At 39.6% G+C, this 23,036-nt stretch overlaps 1 protein-coding gene across 1 annotated transcript in view; it reads right to left on the reverse strand.

Annotated features, from left to right (window-relative positions):
• ADAMTSL3 (ADAMTS like 3) overlaps positions 1-23,036 on the reverse strand; it is a 347,575-nt gene that overhangs the window by 224,446 nt on the left and 100,093 nt on the right. The window contains exon 4 of the mRNA XM_042940846.1: positions 19,367-19,494. Coding sequence (XP_042796780.1) covers positions 19,367-19,494 — 128 coding nt within the window. The remainder of the gene's footprint in view (positions 1-19,366; positions 19,495-23,036) is intronic.

Below are 23,036 nucleotides of genomic sequence, written 5' to 3' on the forward strand. Positions count from 1 at the left end.
AGAGAAAGTACAGTAACATTTTATTCGGAAGGAGGATATCTACCATAGACCAAAAGAGCACACCTCTATTTCTACTTGGCTAAATTTTTCTTCTCAATTATTAAAAAAGTTGCATGGATTTAGATAACTGTAATTTTTCTCTTACATCATCAATGCTGTGCTTGATGGTGCTTACTCATGGCAAATGTTTCCTTTTGTATTATGTATTTTAGGACTGCAAGCTAATCTTAAATAAGGGATCTACTGATAGGAATAGGAATCCCATATGGTCTGCCTTGGTGGTCTGTCCCTCCATATCTTTTACTACCGCTAGTAGCTTCATACTATCAAGGGTTACAAGACCACTTTTCACATCAATTTCTCACCTCAAAGCTTCCACAATAATATGGGATATATTCATTAATTCAATATAGCCGATATATGTAAATCAATATACACGTACCTCAAACTCTTGGAAGAACAGGTCTACTGTTCCGAAGTGGAAACTTTTTTTAATTCAGTGTTGAAACCAAGAATCTAAAATTCTCTATGCTGGCATATGGCTCCCCCTTTTTTTTGCAGGGCTGGGGGGGTCCTAGTCCATCTTTTTAGGAAACATATGGACTTCAAAAGTCCTGCCTTTATATTATGGTTGGAGTTCCTACACTGTGCCTCATATACACTCAAGACCTGATCTCTTGTGAAAATGAAGGAATTAAAACTCAACAGCCTGAGTTCTGGAGACCAACAGACCCCCTCTCCATTTTCCACGTAGGCATAGAATCAGGTATGCACTGACTGGTCTGGCATTCAGTTACCTCTATGTTTTTTTTTTGGTTCTGTTGATTTCCTTTATTTCTTGTAGGTTCACCTTCACTTTTTCATTAAAACTTTTAATGTTATGTTTTTTTTTTTTAAATCAAAGTATGATTGACATACAACATTATATTCGTTTTGGGTATACAATAGAGCGATTCAACAATTCTATACATTACTCAATGCTTACCAGGAGGAGCACATTATCTATTTTACCCATCCCCCACTCTCCTCACTTCTGGCAACCACCAATTTGTTCTCTGTACTTAAGAGTATGTTTTGTTTTGTTTTGTTTTGTCTTTTTCCTCTGTCTGTTATGTTTCTTAAATTCCACACATGAATGAAATATTATGCTATTTGTCTTTCTCTGATGGACATATTTCACTTAGCATTATACCCTCCTGCTCCATCCATGCTGTTGAAAATGGCAAGATTTCATTCTTCTTTATGGTTGAGTACTATTCAATTTTTATATGTACCGCATCTTTTTTAGCCATTCATCTATAGATGGACACTTGGGTGGTTTCCATATCTTAGCTATTATAAGTAATGCTGAAACAAACAGAGGAGTATTTTTAGTGTTTTCCTTTTCTTTGGGTAAATCACCCAGTATGGAATTACTGGATCATATGGTAATTCTATTTTTAATTTTTTTGAGGAACATCCACACTGTTTTCTACAGTAACTGCACAGTTAGCATTCCACATCAGCCATAGAAATATTTTTCTAGGGGCGCCTGGGTGGCGCAGTCGGTTAAGCGTCCGACTTCAGCCAGGTCACGATCTCGCGGTCCGTGAGTTTGAGCCCCGCGTCAGGCTCTGGGCTGATGGCTCGGAGCCTGGAGCCTGTTTCCGATTCTGTGTCTCCCTCTCTCTCTGCCCCTCCCCCGTTCATGCTCTGTCTCTCTCTGTCCCAAAAATAAATAAAAAACGTTGAAAAAAAAATTAAAAAAAAAAAAAGAAATATTTTTCTAGATATGTCTCCTCTGGAAAGAGAAACAAAAGCAAAACTAAACTACTGGGACCGCAAAAAAATAAAAAGCTTTTGCAAAGGAAACCATCAACAAAAAACAAAAAGCGTATCTATTTAATAAGAGAACATATTTGCAAATGATATACCCAAGAAGAGGCTTATTCCAAAAATATATAAAGAGCTTACACAACTCAACACCAAAAAAAGAAATAATCCAATTAAAAATTGGCAGAGGACCTGAATAGACATTTTTCCAGAGAAGACACACAGATGGCTGCCATATTAAATAGATGCTCAACACGACTAATCATGAGGGGAATGCAAATTAAAACCACAATGAGATATCACTCTACACCTGTCAGGATGGCTGAAATCAAAATACAAGTAGTAACAAGTGTTGGCGAGGATGTGGAGAAAAAGGAAACTTCAAGCGCTGTTGGTGAGAAGGCTTTATTTTTTAAAGCAGTTTTAGGTTCACAGTGAATTGAGGGGAAGGTTCAGAGAGCTCCCATACTCATCTCTCTGCCCCTACATAAGCATAGCTTCCCGATTATCAACATCCCCAACCAGAGTGGTAGCTTCTTTACAACTGATGAATCTACATTGACACATTATAATCACCCGAAGTCCATAGGTTATGTTATGGTTAATTCTTGAGGTTTATCCAGTAGGTTTAGGTTTGAACGTAAGCATATCAACATGTATCCATCATTATGGCATCACAGAGAACATTTTCACTGCCATAAAAATCCTCTGTGCCTTGCCAATCCATCCCTTCCCCACCCCCAACACCTGACAACCACAGTCTCCATAGTTTTGCCTTTTCCACAATGTCATACAGTTAGAACCACAGTATGAAGCCTTCCAGATTGGCTGCTTGCACTTAGGAGTATGCATTTAAGGTTCCTACGTGTCTTTCCATGGCTTAATAGCCCATTTCTTTTTAGCAATAAATAACATTCCATTGTCTGGATGGACCACAGCTTGTTTATCCATTCCTCTCCTGAAGAGCATTTTGGTTGCTTCCACGTTTTGGTAATTATGAATAAAGCCGCTACAGACATCCGTGTGCAGGTTTTTGAGTAGCTATCAGATTTCAACTCTTTCGGTAAATACCAAGGAGTGCAACTGCTGGCTAGGGTGGTAAAAGTACGTCTAGTTTTGCAAGAAACTGCTAAACCACCTTCAAAGGTGGCTGCACCATTTTGCATTCCCACCAGCCAGCGTGTTGTTCCTGTTGTCCCACATCCTCGCCAGCGTGTGGTGCTGTCAGTGTTTCAGATTTTAGCCACCTAATAGATGTGTAGCAGTGATTCGCTGTTGTTTAATTTGCATTTCTCTGATGACATACGATGGGTGGTTATTTTTCCATATGTTTATTTGCCATCTGTATATCTTCTTTGGTGCAGTGCCTGTTAAGGAATTTGGCCCATTTTTCAATTAGGTTGTCCATTTTCTTATCGTTGAAGAAAAGCTTTTTACAGATCTTTGTATATTTCTTTATCAGGTGTGTCTTTTGCAAATATTTTCTCCCAGTCTCAGGTTTCCCTTCTCATTCTCTTGGCATTGTCTTTTGCAGAGCAGAATGTTTTAATTCCAATGAAGTGCCTATGGTAGCATATCTAAAAAGTCATTGTCATTGCCATACTGACGGTCATCCTTATATTCTCCTATGCTATCTTCTAGAATATAGTTCTGTGTTATATTTATGTATATGATGATCCATTCTGAGTTAACTTTTATGAATGATGCAAATATGTATCTAAATTCTTGTTTTTTTGTATGAAAATGTCCAGTCGTTTCACACCACATTTTGAAGAGACTATCTTTGCTCCATTGTACTGCCTTTGCTCCTTTGTCAAAGATCACTTAACTATATTTATGTGGATCTATTTCTGGGCTCTCTATCTTGTTCCACTGATCTATTTAATATTCTTTCACCAATACCATATTGTCTTGATTATGGCAGCTTTATAGTAAATCTAGACATCAGATAGTGTCAATCCTCCAACACTGTCCTTCGGCTTCAACATTTTGTTGGCTATTCTGGGTCTGCCTCTCCACATACGTTTTAAAATCAGTTTGTCAATATCTTAAAAAATAACTTGCTGGGATTCTGATTGGGATTGCACTGAATCTATAGACCAGGTTGGGAGGAACTGACGTCTTCACATTATTAAGTCTTTCTATCCATGAACATGGAATAACTCTTCATTCAGTTTTATTATTTTTTTAAAAGATTTATATTCTATTTTACCTGGCATTTCTAGGAGGTTTTTTCTAACTAAATTAAATCTTTTATTTAAAAATAAGTGTAAATCACATGCATTTGTAAGAAATAATGAAGAGATCCCACGTACAGTTGACCTTATTTCCCTCGATGTTAACATCTTGCAAAAGTATAGAACAATAACATAATCAGGATACCGACATTTATACAGTCAAAATATAGAACATTTGTATCACCACAAGGATCCTTCAAGTTGTCTTTTATAACTGTAGTACTTTCTTTCTTCTCATGTTTACCTCCTCCTTAATACCTGGCAACTACTAATCTGTTCTCCATTTCTATTTGTCGTTGTTATTGTTGTTATTTTAAGAACACTACATAGTTTGCAACATTTGGAGAATGGCTTTTTTACCTCGGCAATTTCTGTGTTAATTCACTCTGGTTGTCGCATGTATCACTGGCTCATGTGTTTTCATTGCTGCATAGTATTCCATGGTATGAAAGCACCCGCTCTAACTATTCACTCACTGAAGGGCATCTGAGTTATTTCCTCTTTTTGGATGAGTAAAGCTGCTATAAATATTCATGTACAAGTTTTTGTGTGAACACAGTATTCACTTCTCTGCTAAAAATGCCCAGGAGTACTCCTGATGGGTTGTATGTTTACTTTTTAAAGAAACTGTTTTTCACAGTGACTATACCATTTTACTTTCCCATCACCAATGTATCAGTGATATGGTTTCCCTGTATCCTTGCCAGCATTTAAAGATGTCACTATTTTTTTTAGCCAAGCTACGTATGTAATGATATCTCATTGTGGTTTTAATTTGCATTTCCCTAATAGACAGTGATGGTAAGCATCTTTTCATGTCCTTATTTGCTATACATGCATCCTCTTTGGTGAAACATCTGTTTATGTCTTTGTTCATTTTCTAATTGGATTGTGTGGTTTTTTAATCATTGATTTTTAAGATTTCTTAAGTTAGATTACTAGTCCTTTGTCAGATAGGTGGTTTGCAAATATTTTCTCTCACTGATCTATATGTTTATCCCTCTGACAATATCACAGCTTTAATTAGTAGCTATATAAGAAGACTTTACATCAGGTGGACTGAATCCTCCTACTCTGTTTTCTTTTTTTTTCTCCAAAATTGTTTTAGCTATTCCAGGGCCTATGCCTTCCCATATAAATTTTAGAATAATGTTGTTTTGGAATAATTATTTTAGAATAATCTACAAAAAATGCTCCTAGAATTTTGGGAGAAATTAGGTTAAACCTGTAAATCAATCTGGGGAGAACTGACATCTTTCCTATGTTGAATCTTCCAGCCCATGAACATAACCTCTCCATTAGTTTAGATCTTTGATTTCTTTCCTCAGAACTCTGCAGTGCTCAGCATACAAGTCCTGTACATATTCTGTTAGATTTACAACTAAGCATTTAACTTTTTTTTGAGTGATTGTAAATAGTATTATATTTTTAATTTCACTTTTTATGTACTCATCACTAACAAGAAAAATAAAATAGATTTTTGTATGTTTATTTGGCATCCTCTGACCTTGACAAACTCACTTTTTTAGTTCTAGGAATTATTTTGTAGATTCCTTGAGATTTTCTACATAGACAAATAAGAACAGTTTCATTTTCTTCTTTTGGACTGATACGTCTTTTATTTTCTTCCCTTATTGTACTGGGTTGAACCGGAGTGGTGAAAATAGACTCTCTTGCCTTATTCTTGATCTTAGAGAGTCTTTTACCATCAATCATAATATACAGTATTAAGTATAAATTTTTAGATACTTTTTTATCAAGTTGAGGAAGCTCCCTCCATTCCTATTTTTCTGAGAGTTCCTTATCATGAACTGGTGTCAACTTTTATCAAATACTTTTTCTGCATCAACTGATATGATTCTATGAAGTTTTTCTTCTTTTTTAAAAAAAATTTTAACCTTCATTTATTTTTGAGAGAGAGAGAAAGAGAGAGAGAGCAGGGGAGGGGTAGAGAGAGTGAGGGAAACAGAATCTGAAGCAGGCTCCAGACTCTGAGCTGTCAGCACAGAGCCTGACATGGGGCTCAAACCCATGAACCATGAGATCATGACCTGAGCCAAAGTCAGATGCTTAACCGACTGAACGACCTAGGCACCTTGAATGTTTCCTCATTAGCTTGATAACTAAGTTGGTTACAATGACTGACTTTCAAATACTGAACCAGCCATACATCCCTGAAATTAACCCCACTTGGTCATAGTGTATAATTCTTTTTATACATTTCTAAATATTATTTGATAGTATTTTGTTAATAATTTTTACACCTATATTTATGTGGAATATTGGCCTGTAGCTTTATTTTTTTGTATCGTCTTTACCTGGTTTTGATATCAGAGTGATACTATATTCATAAAATGAATTGGGAGGTATTCTCTCCTCTTCTGTTTTCTGGAAAAAAATGTGTGGAATTGGTGTAAATTCCTCTTAAACACTTGGTAGAATTCATCAGTGAAACAATCTTGGCCTGGAGACTGTTTGGGGGTACACAGTTTTTACATTATGAATTCAATTTCCATAATAGCTATGGAGCTACATATTCCTTCATATTAAGGATATGTTTGGATTTCACAGAACTGAAGAAAGAAAATCCAAAGACAGCAGTGGGGAATTTTTAAAAGCAATTCAATTTGCTCTGCAGAATTCACAAAAGGCTCCAGAAAAGGCACACCAGATATTTCTGGAAGTGGGATAAAGTTGGGGCCAAAAACAGTAAAACTCGTTGAAAGTCTGCCCAAGGAGCAGTTAGACTCCCAGCTCTCCTTCCTTACTTTGGCAAAATGCTGCATGTTATTATCTAAAGGCAGTAAAACAAAAAGTTTTCCAGACTGAGAGATAACTGGGTTCAATTAAGGGCAAAGGTAACCATACTGAAAACAAGGATTAAATTTAAAAATTCATCTATTCAGTGCTAAGACCATAGTTTTCAGCTCCACTGGCTTCCAGACTATTGGAATCAAGAGATCCCTGTCTGGGGGCATCTGGGTGGCTCAGTCAGTTAAGGGTCCAACTCTTGGTTTTGGCTCAGGTCACGATCTCATTATTCATGAGATCAAGCCCCATATCAGGCTCTGTGCTAACAGCTTGGGATTCATTGTCTCTCTCTCTCTCAAAATAATAAACATTTAAAAAAAATATCCTTATCTGACAAGACAGACCAGCCCAAAATAAAACACCTAGAGCATCATTAGGTAATAAGATAGATTAGCCACACCCCCTACAATCAAGCTCACAATTATTTTTCTTAAATATGAACAAATAAGGATCACCGGAAATCTTACAAAAGTCTCTAACATGAACCACAATGACATACATGAAATAGAAAACTGTGATTTGGAAGGAACTAAGGCTATGTGAGAAGAAAACTTTGTCCTCAAAAAGCCTATTTATATACTCAGAAATAAAAGAAAATATATTGCATCTGGAAATCAGGGACAGAATGGTATATTCTTTTTAACTCGAGGAACAAAAAATATCTCAGAAAAAGAGAACAGAGAGAGAATATGTGTGTGTGTGTGTATACATATATACACATATATATAAATATATAATATAGAATATATATTCTATATATAATATATAGAATATTCTAGAATATATATATACATATGTATGTGTGTGTGTGTGTGTGTGTGTATCTACACACACACACACACACACACACACACACATATACATTTAGAATGCTTGTCAAGCTGGAAAATAAGTTTAGGTAAATTTCCCAGAAAATAGGGCAAATGCACAAAGAGAAGAAAATAAAAAATCTAGTATCTGAATAATAGGAGTTTCAACAAAAGAGAACAGAAAAAAATGAAGAGGAGAAATCATCAAAGAAATAATTCAAGACTGAAAGGAATAAATTTTCATAGTGAAAGAATCCATGGTGAGTACATACAACGGACCAAAACAGACTCACATCAAGATACAGCATGATAACATTTCAGAGAACTAGGAGACAAATGCTTCTCTACACATCCAGAGAGGAGGAAAAAAGAATAGGAAATCAGAATGCCTTCGGATGTCACAATATCACCACTGTGTATTGGAAGACGGTGAAGCAATGCCTTTGAGTTTCTAAGGGAAAATAATTTTTATATAATCCTATTTCTGGAAAATCATCCTTCAACTTTGAGAGTAAAATAAAGACATTTTCAAATATCCAGGGAGCTCCTGAAAAATGTACTAATTAAAAAGAAGGAGGAAGTTAAGGGGGAAAAAAAGAGAGAGAAAAAGAGAGAGAAGTGACTGGGGAACAGGAGATCTAACCCAGGAGAGAGGTAGATGGCGTTCCCGGGATGACAGTACGATGAAACGCAGGACACCCTGAGCTCCTAGCTATAGAGCAACTAGCTCAGCTTAAAAAGCTGTTAGGAACTCTCCAGGAGGGAAATCCATGAGAAAGAAGATGAAGGAGAATGAAAATTAGAAAAATGAGTGAAAATCCGAATAACTATTTTTTTTAATTAGTGATAAAAATGTACAAAACTAAGAAAACAAATGAGCCAATTTTGGATTCTAGAGAAAAGAAAAATACACTCTGGAAAGGAAAAATAGTCATACTATTTTACATCACTCAGCTGTGAGTAGTAGAAAGATCATAGTTGTAATAATTTATTTTATTTAGCATTATTTTGTTTTTTTTTTTTTCTTTGAGAGACAGAGAGAGTGTGAGCAGGGGAGGGGCAGAGACAGACAGACAGACACACACACACACACACACACACACACAGAATCCGAAGCAGGCTCCAGGCTCTGAGCTGTCAGTTCTGAGCCTGTTGCAGAGCTTGAACCCATGAACTGTGAGATCATGACCTGAGCCGAAGTCAGACGCTCAACCGACTGAGCCACCCAGGTGCCCCCATAAGTTGTAATAATTTAAATCCTGAACAGTGGTCTAGCCAAAGCTGCACACGACACTGAGACGAGGAACTAAAAGAGAGTATTTGCACGTGTGTGTGTGCATGCGAACGTACGCACATGCACAGTCCGGGAACAAGAAATGTGAAAGATTGCTAAATTCCGCATCTTCTGAAATAAGAATCTAAGAGATAATGCCCACAACTGAACAATCAAGAAGTTGCAAAAGAAGCGTTAGGAATTGAGAATAAATATAAAAATAATCAGTCGCCCCTGGGGAATCAAACAACGGCAGGAAGGGGATCAGGAGATTGTTGCTTTTCACCTCAAGCCTAGATGAGCTATTTGGCTGTTTAAACTATATTCCTGTACATCTCTGAAAAAATAAATAAACATGTAAAAGCTTTTTTACAAATCTCACTGTAAAAAGTCCATATTCCCCAACACAGCTGTCAATATTCTTCACCAAATGAACCACGCTTCCCCATCCCACAGACCTGCGCTATAGTCAAACAGGCTTTTTTTCTAAATCAGCCCTGGGATTTATTAATTCAGTTATTTATTTGTAAAATAAAGTTTACTAAATTTCCAATATATGTCAGCAGTAACACGGAACGTAAAGTAAAGGGCTGAAAGAAACAATCCACACCACTTCAGTTTAGTCTCGACTGTGGAGAACAGAAAAATAAAACAACACGGTGGAAGAAACACTCTCATAAAAACACTCACAAGATCCCAAGGAAGCACAGAAGAGGTGCACATAACCCAGGAAAGGGGAGGGATTGCCAACGAATGCTTAACGGGAGAAACAAGGATGCAAAGGCGTTTTCAAGGTCGGCTATGTGTCAACCAGGAAAAGGAGAAAAAGATGCTTTAGTCAGAAAGAAGGAGCATTGACCAAAAAAAAAAAAAAAAGTTGATAGTGAGCTCACGTTCACCCACCCATTCAGTTAACACTGTTTGGGTCCCAATATTACGTCAGATACTATGTTAGGCATTGGAGTGGGGAAGTGTTTGACCCTTCCCTAAAAGGAATCCTTTTTGCCAACAATTTAAAAGGCACGAAAGACAAACATCAAAGCTACAGCAAGGCATCAAGATAGACTTCCTAAATGAGGATGACCTTGAACACTAAGTATGAACTAGCCAGATATCATACTTAAAAAAAAGACAAAAGTCTGCCTGATGTGACGCAAGTGATTAAGGCAATTGATACACAAAAGGACCAGGTTTAATGTGAAGGAAAGAATGTAAGGTAAGAAATATGCCACAGGAGCATTTTAAAACTTCATTAGAAGTCAACAGATCTCTGTCTCTCTCTCTCTCTCTCTCTGTGTGTCTCTCTCTCTGTCTCTGTCTCTGTCTCTCTCTCTCTCACACACACACACACACACACACACACACACAAATTCAAGTGGCAAGGATCTTGAAAAATCGCTCTCAAATATACAGAAAAAGAAAAAAGTGGGGCACCTGCATGGCTTAGTTAAGCGACCAACTTTGGCTCAGGTCACGGTCTCATGGTTCATGAGTTTGAGCCCCACGTCGGGCTCTGTGCTGACAGCTCAGAGCCTGGAGCCTGCTTCAGATTCTGTGTCTCCCCCTCTCTCTGCCCTTCCCCTGCTCATGCTCTGTCTCTCTGTCTCTGTCTCTGTCTTCTTCTCTCTCTCTCTCAAAAATAAACATTAAAAAAATTTTTTAAAGAAAAAAGCAATGAAAGTGATTGGTGAGAACGCAATAAAAGTGGAACACAGACAGAAACAACTGATGGTCATGAAGGCCAGGACAAAGGGGCAAGAACCAACAGTGAATGATATAATAGAAGAAAAATTTTCCTCCAATAAATAAGGATGAAAATCTGCACAAGTAGCTATTATGTGCCAAGGAGAAATGAATTTCAAAAGAGTGAGAGCTAGACACAATCTTATAAAATTCTTGACTTTATGAAGGAAAAAAAAACAAAAAACCCTAAGTCTTTTCTAGGCTGCCAAACAGAACAAATAGGTTATCTACAAAGACCGACAACAACAAAAACAACCAAGCTGGCCTGAGGGGTCTATGAGCAGCAACATGGACACCAAACATTATGGAAAAAGAACTCTGGGCCTTGAGAAGGGAAATTTGTGTCTTGGGTATTTTATACCCAAATAAGCCATTCACTGTTTATGTGTGAAAGCAGGAAAAAGACATTTTCAGATACATAAGGACTCATAAAGTATAAGACCCACAGCTTTGTCCCGAAATTAAAAAGGCTATAAAGCCCTGTTGCTTGAAGTGTGGTCTATGGACAAGCAGCATTGACATCGCCTGGGAATTTGTTAGAAATGAAAGCTCTTGGGCCCCACTCCAGACCTACTGAATCAAAGTTTATATTTTAACAAGATCCCTAGGTGATTCATATGCACATTAAAATTCCAGAAGCACTGCTCAAAACACATCCCTGCCAACAAAGTGATGATTCAAAATGAAGAAACTACAAAGACGGATAATTAGCACTGAAATAATGTACGCACGCACAATTAAGTTTCAACAAAGGTCTGAAATATGATTATAAAAGAAAAGATATAAAGCAAAATACTGGTGCCAATACACTGAAATGTAAAATCTCAAATAATAACAACAAAACCCAAGAGGTGGAAGTGAAGAGGAAAAGCATAAAATATTCATCGTCTGTACAGGGAGAAATCAGAAAAAAAACTATTTTATTGTTGGCATTGGCACTGGTAGCTATAAAGTAATTATTAAAATATGGCTTTCAAACATCTTCAATTTCATCGGCAGCAAAATATATATATATTTATTATATATATATTATATATATATAATATATATATATATATGTATATAATTTCCAAATTACCAGAGGTTAAATTTCAGGCAAAAACATAAGAAAAAAAGAGAAAGATTTTAAATAGAAATAGTAATCTGAGCACATATATTGAATTCCTTTCCTTACAAATGCCTAGTGAAATGACCGCCTTAGTACATTCATAAGTGGACATCTCTATATTATACGTGGAAATTCACAGAGGCTATACACACACCAGGAACTTCAAGATATAATGTAAGCAAGTCTGAATTAAAGGGGGTGGGGGTGCCTGGGTGGCTCAGTCGGTTAAGCATCCGACTTCAACTCAGATGATGGTCTCATGGTTCATGAGTTCGAGCCCCACGTTGGGCTCTGTGCTGACAGCTCAGAGCCTAGAGCCTGCTTTAGCTTCTGTGTCTCCCTCTCTCTCTGGTCCCTCCACCACTCATGCTCTATCTCTCTCTCTCTCTCAAAAATAAATAAACATTAAAAAAATTAACAATTTAAAGGGGGTGCATAAATATACCATTCACTGTACATAAAAGTGAGGCTAAGTGAGAACCTACGTTTACCCACTAAATTAAAGTGGACGATGTAGCCAGAATTCCTTGCAAATAACAGGATGGGGGTAACTAGCAAAAGACACCTAAGATCCCACTAGATGGAGGTCCCTGTGATATCTCAGTGCCTACACGGGCTAGGGTACTCTGGAAAGGTTACATAAAGTATAGGTACCACAAATACTATCTCCAAATAAAAGCAAGCCACAAAAATCATAGAAAAGAAATTCATTTAGCAGAAAGGCAATATTCCTTCCCATGAATGCCGTCCAACCACGCTTCCTGTTGATCTTTCGGTATGGAGATACTGACCCAAAGATGCAGTACATCTAGAACAGTGATTCTTACCCAGACAGAAGGGCATTTTTCCCATGGAGATCCAGAACTGAATTAGCTAGGGACTTGATCACATTCTGACCAAAAATCCAGATCCCTGTTATTTGGAGTAGAGGGACTCAGAAATAAAACACACGCGCGCGCATATACATATATCCTTATTTTTTTTAATTTGCTTGTTTAAATTTTTTTAATGTTTGTTTTTGAGAGAGAGAGAGCGAGCAGGGGAAGGGCAGAGAGAGAGAGAGAGGGAGACACAGAATCCAAAGCAGGCTCCAGGTTCTGAACTGTCAGCACAGAGCCCGACGCGGGGCTCAAACTCACGAACCGCGAGATCATGACCTGAGCCGAAGTCAGACGCTTAACCAACGGAGCCACCCAGGCGCCCCAGATTTGTTCTTATTGTTTAAATGGAAGCTTAGACCATTGATTGTTTTCAGCCAACCCTGATATGTATATTCTGGGCTATACACTTCCCTACAAAGATGGCTTGCGCTAACTATTCCAAAAGATTTATTTCTGATAATGCTTCTTCTCCTTAGTTTCTACTTTGTCTGATACCCGTACAGCTTTACCAATTTTCTTTTAATTAGTGTCACGTTATGGCTTCTTCCTGTGCTTTTATTTACAGTCGTTGGGTGTCCTTACACTTCACGTTTGTCTCTAGTAAACAGCGTATGATATTGGTGTTTTACCTCTAACAGCCTTTATCTTTTAACTGGACTTAGTCCTTTTACATCTAATATAAACCCTGATATATTCAGGGGTTCACATCTACCACCTTGCTGTTTGTTTTCTATTTGTAACACTTGCTCTGTATTCCATCTTCTCTCCCTGAGTTTTCTTTCTTGAGTTATTTGGAATCAACCAAATATTTTACCATTATTCTATTTCTATGACAGCTGGTTGGTAGCTATAGAATTTTTTATTAGGCTTTTAATGGTAACCCTAGAAATTACAAGATGCACCCGTGACTTTGAAATGTCAAATGTTAGTCACTTTTATGACTTCCTAGGCAATTCAAAAACATTAGAATACTTTAACTCCATTTACCCCCTTCCCAAATTTCATGTTATGGTTTCCCTGGGTTTTTTTTTATTCTACATATACTTAAACCCCCACAAAACATACTATTATTACTTTAAATGGTTTGTATTCATTTATATTTCTGTTCTCAATTGTCCATTCCCTCCTGAGTTTCCACTCTCCAGACGGGGTCACCTTCCTTCTACCTGAAGAACTCCCTTTAGCACAGTTCAAGTAGCAAAGAATTCTAAAGTTTTTGTTTGCCTGAAAATACCTTATTTCACCTTCACACTTGAAGGCTCTTTTCCTTCATGGGGAATTCTACTCTAATAGTTATTTTCTTTCAAGACGTTAAGCAGGTCATTTCATTATCTTCTGATGACAATTTACAGTCACCTGATTTTTGCTCCTTTGAAGATAATGCGTGTTTTCTCTCTGACTTATTTTAAGACTTTCTTCTACTATAATGGGTTTATGTGTATTTATTCTATTTGGGGTTTTCAGGGCTGCATCAATTTGTGGCTTGATCCCTACAGAGCAGTAACTTTTTTCAGTAGTTCTGGGAAATTCTCGGCTACTAACTCTTCAAGTCGTATTTGTACTCTACGCCCATTTCTTTTCCTTTAGGACTCCAATTACACATACTTTGGACTTTTTTACCTTATACCATATATCCTTTATTCTATTTTCTGTGTTTTCCCCCTTCTATAATTTAGCCAGCATAGTTTTATACTCTTTTCTGTTATTTCTTTTTTTTTATTTTTATTTTTTTAATGTTTATTTATTTTTGAGACAGAGAGAGACAGAGCATGAACGGGGGAGGGGCAGAGAGAGAGGGAGACACAGAATCGGAAGCAGGCTCCAGGCTCTGAGCCATCAGCCCAGAGCCCAATGCAGGGCTCGAACTCCCGGACCGCGAGATCGTGACCTGAGCCGAAGTCGGACGCTCAACCGACTGAGCCACCCAGGCGCCCCTCTTTTCTGTTATTTCTAATCTGCGGTTAAGTTCACAATTTTAGTTATCATATGCTTCTGTTCTCAAATTTCCATTTGATGCTACTTCATGGATCCCGGTTCTCTGGTAAGATCCTGTATTTTGTCATCTATTCGTACCAAACACATTTATTACAGGGTTTTTGTTTTGTCGTGTTTTCAACACATAGATCCAACAGCTCCGGTACCTGTTTCTATTCTGTTTTTCATCTTGATCCTGTCTCATGGTAAGACTGGTAATTTTATTACATTATGGGCATGATCTATGAAAATCCGTATAATCTCCAGGGTATTTTAGGGTCTTTTTTAAAGCTTCTTGGAGGCAGGTGGAATAGTGACAAATTTTATCACTCAAATTGGGGTTGAGCTCATTCAAGACTAAGTTTTAGTCTTAGCAACATCTAGTCTAATTAGAACTGGTTTTTCCCCTTACTTTTAGGGTACAGTTCTTCAGGGATACCAGCTTATCACTGAGGTGTCTACCAGGGCTTTGAACCCCAATTTTTATGTCCCAGGACCATGAGACTGTCAATAAATCTGCTTACCGTCTCAGCCTCTTTGTAACTGCCTTCTGCTTGGTTTTTCTACCTCTCATTGCTTAAGAATCAGTGAATGCCTGGATGAAAAATATGGCTCAGATAAAGTCACTTTTCTGCATATTGCTTCCTTTAGGGATCTTAGAATCTCAAGTTCTGAGTCCATGACTATGTTTACTTCTCAATTTCTGCTTCCCTATTGCCCATCGCTGAGCTGTTAATACCTGCGATAGTTTATATTAGTCCAAAGTGAAGTGAGACAAATAAGAGATAAACAGTAGATTTTCAGAAAGCTAGGTGAATTCAATTTAAAGGCAGGTTTTTTTTTTTAACGTTTTTTTATTTATTTTTGAGACAGGGAGAGACAGAGCATGAACAAGGGAGGGTCAGAGAGAGAGGGAGACATAGAATCTGAAACAGGCTCCAGGCTCTGAGCTGTCAGCACAGAGCCCGACACGGGGCTCGAACTCACGGACCGCGAGATCGTGACCTGAGCCGAAGTCGCCGCCTTAACCGACTGAGCCACCCAGGCGACCCAAAAGGCAGGTTTTTTAAATCTAAGAGTATGCCCTGCTTTTAGATGCTAAAATGAAAAGACCCTGATTGGAATTATTCTTTGAAAAGTCTGTGATGATAGACCATAGCTGCGTTCTGTTTGCTCGTTGTTTTTGTCCTTATTTAATGAAATAAAAAATTGACAACCTATATCAATTCCAAATATGCTTCTTGTGAAATTTTACAAGTGTCTGAAATTCAAAAGTCTGAGAACCAGATTCTGAATCCTGGCCTACAGATCTACCTCCTTCTTCAATACTGGCCCGTTCTGTTTTCTCTTTTCTCCATTGTTCTCCAAGCATAAAAGCCTCTTTTCATTTCCTACTCCAGCATTTTTACACATGCTGCTCCCACCCTTTGAATATTTTGCTCCATATCCCTCCCCTATAAGAACCATGAGGGCAGACTTTGTTAAACTCCTTGCATATGTCGAGATATAAAAAGGGTCTGGACAGAAGATATTTGCAAATGACACATCAATTAAAGGGTGAACATCCAAAACATATAAAAACTTACACAACACAACACCAATAAAACCCAAATAATCCAGTTAAAAATGGGCAGAAGACACGAACAGACATTTCTTCATAGAAGACATCCAGATGGCCAACGGACACGTGGCAAGACGTTCAACATCGCTCATCATCAGCGAAATGCAAATCAAAACCACAATAGATACCACCTCACACCTTTCAGAATGTCTAAAATCAACAACACAGGAAACAACAAGTGTTGGCAAGAATGTGGAGAAAAAGGAACACTTGTGCACTGTTGGTGGGAATGCAAACTGGTGCAGCCGCTGTGGAAAACAGTGTGGAGGCTCCTCAAAAAATTGTAAAAAATGTAAAATAGAACTACCATAGTATCTGGTAATTCCATGCTGGGTATGGAATTGGTACTATACTGTACCTCTAAACTGTACCTCTAAACTAATACAACTATATGTTAGCTAACTGGAATTTAAATAGATACGCAGACAGATACATTTTTAAAAGGGTCTGGCGCTTGGAGACAGAAAGATCAGTGGAGGCTTATAGAGTGGAAAGATTTCTGAAGCGTTGAGAAATCTGTGTAATGATCCTACCTTTCACTCTGCCCCACCAAGAAAGGGAAGGGATGAGGCCTTCAATCTGCTAACCCCAAATCAAGGGGGAGAAAGGTTAGGGACAGCACTTACAGAGTTCAATCTGTACCTCCGGCCGTTGGTTGGTGGCTGATCCATACCTGAGAAATTGAAGGGCAGAGAGACTGGCCGCAGCACCTGTGTAGGGAGAGTAGCTGTTGCCGCACTGGCTCACTGAGCTTCGAGAGTTCATTTAGCGAAGCTGGCAAGACGGTTTCAGGTGAGCCAGACGCGGGCCGCGTGCGACACAGGCAGCATGGCGCTGTCTCAGGAACCTACCAAGATGGCCGCCAAGGGGGGAGGATAGACATCAACAGGAAGAAGCCTGGAGGGTGCCCAGCTGTCCAAGAGCCGAAGAGGGAGCAGTATTAGCAAGACGGGGTTGTGAACACACATCTGGAGGGAACTGCTGCCAAGACAGGCCAAGGGACCGGGGGCAAAGGGAACACGGCGCCTCAGAGAAATCCATCCAAGTGTCCACAAGAGAAGCAGCCAGCTTCAAACACCTGCCGAAGCAGAGAGCACCGGGGCCCGCTCGCTACAGTCAAGGCAGACCTCTCCTCTCCTGTTGCTGTCCTCATCCCAAATTTCCCTTCCTGGAAGGTGCAGAAAAGACAGAAGAAACTCGGCCACCTCCCTTCCTTATCTGACACGTTCAATGATCAGCTGGCCCCAGTTAGGAGAGGGAAGATGCAAATCCACACACACGGAGATAGATCAATTACCAAAATTATATTCCCAAGTCAAGGTTATTTTTTAATTAATAATCAATGAATATGTGAGCATTTTGGTTGTATGACAATAGAATTAAAGTGGTCGTTCATGGTCGTTAATATATTCCTCCAATTGTTTTTAACAAATAAAAGTACATACTTTAAAAAAAAAAAAAGGACAGGGGCACCTGGGTGGCTCAGTCGGTTAAGTGTCTGACTTCGGCTCAGGTCATGATCTCATGGCTCATGAGTTCGAGCCCCACGTCGGGCTCTGTACTGACAGCTCGGAGCCTGGAACCTGCTTCGGATTCTGTGTCTCCCTCTCTCTCTGCCCTTCCCCTGCTCTCTCTCTCTCTCAAAAATAAACAAACATTAAAAAAATTTTTTTAAAAAAAGGACTAACACAAATAACCCCCACTCCTTTCCCATCCAAACTCCACCAGTGAATGCAAATTATTAAGACCCCCAGATTTGGAGGCCACAGAGTGGAAACAAAGTCCTACCTTCCACACATCAGACTCTAGGCTGGAAACTTCTCCCCCAGGTGACTGAACGGCAGTGGGAAAAATCTCATCCCACATATGAGAAGTCCCTCCCTGACCCCTGCCCACAGGCATACGGCCCTCCTACTGCAGACCTCACCAGGATGAACACACGCCAATACAGCACATACCCTACCATCCCTGCACAGTGCACGACGCACTCAGAGTAACAGAGCCTTCGTTTCCTCCCCACGTCAACAGCACAGGGGGTGTAGGTACGCCAATCTGTCTGCGCAAGACTAATCCCTAGATTTCAGTTCTGCAACCACGCACTTAGGGTCAATGCTCTGAGCGGGAACTCAGCCTGGGGGCAGTGACACCGAAAGTGCCTCCAATAGCCTTCCCCTGCTGTCCGACAGTGGACTAAGCATCCTCCTTCTCCAAGGCCACATCACAATCTCCCAGTTGCCCCGCTGTGCACTGTCTCAAGAAAACTGCAGGACGTATGTGGTCACTCTTTAATAACCCATAAAACAGCAACATCAACGAAACCCTGCTTGAGCCAGACACAGTATGCTCTCCCTGAATTTCTGATCTACACCTTGACACTATTCAGGAAACGTCAAGTTACCCTTCTGCCTGACAATATCCCAAATCTGACGATGGCTGCCATAATCCTGGAGCCTTCCTTTGGTCTAGGACCAGGACATCAGGTTCCATCAACCTGGGGCTCTGTCTTCTCTGAGAGCCGAGGTGAATTCTTGGCTGGCACTTAAACTGCCCTATGAAGGGTTACCTCAAATTGTCTCAGACGCAGTGATGACTATGGGCTTCTTACAAACTTAATGTGTTTTTTTTTTTAAGAAGCCAATCTTATATTTTAACACGTTATTTAATATAAGCATACCTACGGTGTGAAAACAGAACTCGCTTTACCTTTTTAATGGATGGGATGCTCAGAGAAAGTGAACAAGAAATGAATTAAAAGTGAAATAACTCAAGGGTGGCACCCAAAATACTCGAGCCATTATCCCTAATCTTGACAATGTGGGGCCAGTAACTTAACACGCCAGGCCTTCCCTCCTACAAAGCTTAAAGTGTTTAGTGTCCCAGGCTCCTTTGAGCTGGGGGGTCTCACGTGGATGGACTACAGCCACACTCGTGAAAATGGGACCGTTACTATTTAACTATGGTAACCTGAGGATAACTAATATTTACACACAGCAGATGTCACATCACCATCATAGTACCTTGCGAGGCCGGAAGCCGAGCTGTCTCACCAGCCCCACCCTTCAAAGACCCTGACATCCCACAACCAGCCCCCACTTACCTCCCCGTCAGACACCTCCGCAGAGAGTATGATGCCCCTCCCCCACAAGTCCGGGAGCAGTCACTCCAGCTGCCCCAAACATCCCAGTTGGTGTCTTTGTCTTCCTCGGCCCGAGCATTTCTTGAGGTCTAGAACGTGAAAAAGAAAACACGATACACTGTAGACAAATATGCTAGAAATATTCCAAAGCTTCCCCAGTTTTCCCAGAGTCTTATTCTAAGCTGTTCACAGAGACCAAAGTTGCCTAAAGATGCTTTGCCTTGAAATGACTACATTAACACACACACACACACACACACACACACACACACACACACACACGATAGTTTTATATGGAAACTAGTGGCATGTGAGTATTTTTCCACCTTATGAAGGTTTTGTCCAGGCAGCTTCTAAGCTCAGTTTTATTTTTTTTAATGTTTGTTTATTTTTAGAGAGAGAGAGAAAGTGTGCACGCACATGCACGCATGAGCAGGGCAGGGGCAGAGAGAGGGAGAGAGAGAGAATCTCAAGCAGCCTCCACACTCAGTACAGAGCCTGATGCAGGGCCCAATCCCATGACCGTGGGATCACGACCTGAGCTGTCATCAAGGGTCGGATGCTCCACCAACTGAGCTACCCAGGTGCCCCTCTAAGCTCAGTTTTAAGCCTGAAATTTTATCATTCCAAAATTTAAATAGGTTAAATCATGTTTTATAACCTACATAGCAGGGTCACACCTTGCACCTAACGCTTTCTCACCACTGAAATTCTGACTTGCCTACCCATCAGACAGACGGGCACCAGCTCCAAGGAAATGATTCTGCACAAGGATTTGAGGACTCTCTCTCCTGAAAAGGGCTCCATCCCAAGAAAACAAAGTAAACAAAGCCTTGGGGATCCAAGAAAACAGAAGAGGGCCTGTTATGAATACATTTTGGTTTAATTAGTCTTCTGGAATTGCCATCATTGACTTATATTGGGATACTCTGGAGAAAAGAGGAGAGTTAGGAGTTAAAAATATATAGACATACGTAAATGTAGCTGTGAAAAGAAATGATGTGCAATGCTTACATAAAGTTACAAAACTTTACTAAAGGGCCTACGGTAGGCTCCACAGAATAAGGGGAGAAATGTATCATAGTCCTAAATGGATAAACTTGGTACTGTGAAATGTTAATTCTCTCCAAATTAATCTATAAATGTATAACAACTCCAATCAAAATCCCCAAGAGAACTTTCTTGGAACCCACCAAAATGATTCCAAAGTTCATCTAGTGGAATAAATGTCTATACGAGCCAAGACAAAAACTGTAAAAGAAGGGAAATTGGAGGGAAATTGCCTCAATTAAGAGTAGAGAACTGGCATAGTAATAAGCATTTGAAATCTATTAAATTAAAAAAAGGGTTGGGGGGGGGGGGTGAGGGAGTCCAGAAGCAGACTCAAGTATAAGGACATAGGATGGGACCACACGTCAATGTGAAGGTATTTAAAAACAAAACAAAAACCATAGATGACTCATTCACAAAATACCCAAAAATGACTTCCAGATATATGAGAAATTTTTATTAAAAACACTCAGGCTATAAAATACTAGAAATATTATAGATTAACAGTCGTATAGACTTGACGTAGGCAAGACCATCCCAGATAGGTCAACAAAAGTAGAAACCACAAAGGAAAAGGCAGGAAGATTTAATCACACTAAAATGTGAACACACAAGGCCTTTCCTATCTCTTCACCTTCAGATAAAGGTGCATGTATGTGAGCACGCCCACAAAATGCATAAAGTACAAGTATACGGGCTGCAAGAAAGACAGTCACCTGCCTCTGAGAATGGAGAATGTGGGGCTAGGAGCCAATGCTGTTCACGGAAGACACACAAGGGATGCCGACTGAATGTCTCCTATCCCCTACACCCTCATAAAAGATCTGAAGCCAATATGACGAAACCTTACATCTGATGAAGCCACGTAGTGTTATAACGGATACTAGCTGTATCTGAACTTGCCATTTTTTTTTGAAATACCTTTTTAAAAAAAAATTTTTTTTTAATGGAGGGGGTAAAAGATAATCCTCAGAGCACAGCATAAGTCTCTGTCACTCTTCATACAGGTAACCAGGTACCTGCATTGAGAAAGAAGTGAGTTAATTAAAATGTTCGCCGTGGCTACTTCCGAGATCAAGGACTCTGGAGGATTTTATCCTCTTTTGTTTTTATTTCTCTGCATCTTGCAAACAAAAAAACAAAAAACAAAAAAAAAATTTTTTAAAACAAACACCTTCAAACTTGAATTAAATGCAGGCAGTCCAACGAACAAAGAACACATCCTGCTGACAGGCAGAAAAGTTCAAGTCAGGGGGAATTTAACAGGGAAGCCCTAAGTCACAGTCAATGAACACTTATGAAGGCAACCCTAATGCTAATAAACCACAGCGTCCAGCTGAACGAGACACTGCCCAGGCTTCCTCAAGCCCTTAGGCCACATGACCTCATCCAACCAGAAAAAACATTTTTTTAAATTAAGAGGGGGATCTGTAGAAAGGACTTTCAAAACTGAAATGAAATAATGAAGCAAGGTGGGGGGAGGGGTTCCCAATAACTTCCACCCAAGACTCACCAGTCAGTGGATTTCATGGCTTCCTGCCAAGCTACCTATTTATAGCACAGCAAGAAGCCCTACTAGAGGCAATATTTCAGGAACAGTCAAGTGAAAGGAAAGGATATATATCTGGCAACTGATCAAACCTGTCATCACGAATAAGGGCTAATTAAACCCACACTATTTACTGTTCTAATTAGATCACTGTTCAGTTCAATTTTCTACACTAAACGTCACCAAATGGAGCTGTGTCCTGTCTGTAACATAACATAAAATAAAGTTTTAATTCATAAAAAACACAGTCGGTTTAATGCCTTCATCTGGACGTTTAGGTTGGTGAGTCCAAACCGTTTAGGCAAGCGTTTAAAATACACACAGCTGAAATTGATTTTTCATTTTGTCACTTGATCTACCGATAGGTTGAATGTGAAAAGTTGAAAAACATCATCGTATATATTTTTAAATGAAAGTTGAGAGTTCTTTGCAATATTGTTTTAATTTGTTTTTATTCCCACCATCCCATCTGTTCGGTTTATAGTTAGAGTCCAGTTTGTTTCCATAACTTCTCCACCTTTACTTACAAGAAAAAAAAAATCTGGATTCTAGAATAACTAAAATAGACATGTTATAAATGCAGGCATTTGGTTTCTCTCGTCGGGTAAGAGATTTTCCCCCTAAGAAAACAGAAAATCACATGTCAAGAGGGGTCCTTGAGTTTTTCTCCTGTCCTTGACCGTGAAGATGAAGTTGGGATTGTGCTCTGAAACCCCAGCGCCCAGCTGGCTGGCCAGTCTTCCCTGTTCACGTACTCGTCCTGACCCAGACAGCAGCAAGAGCATCTCTATTTCTACCTGGACCCTGCCGCTCCCCGCTGATGCTGGGAGCATGAAGACAGCACAAACGTTCGGAAAAAAGCCCTGTTGTGGCAGGACACAGGCCACCTGGGTCCTTCCTGGACATTTACGTCTGTGTGTTCGTCCTCACAGCAACACCGAACCTCTTTCCTGGACCCCACGGCCTCCCAGAGCAGGGGACCGCGGGCCCCCACCCACCTCCACACAACAGCCCTCCCCAAGTGTTCTCAAG

Source organism: Panthera leo, chromosome B3, assembly GCF_018350215.1.
Source record: "Panthera leo isolate Ple1 chromosome B3, P.leo_Ple1_pat1.1, whole genome shotgun sequence".
Lineage (NCBI taxonomy): Eukaryota > Metazoa > Chordata > Mammalia > Carnivora > Felidae > Panthera > Panthera leo.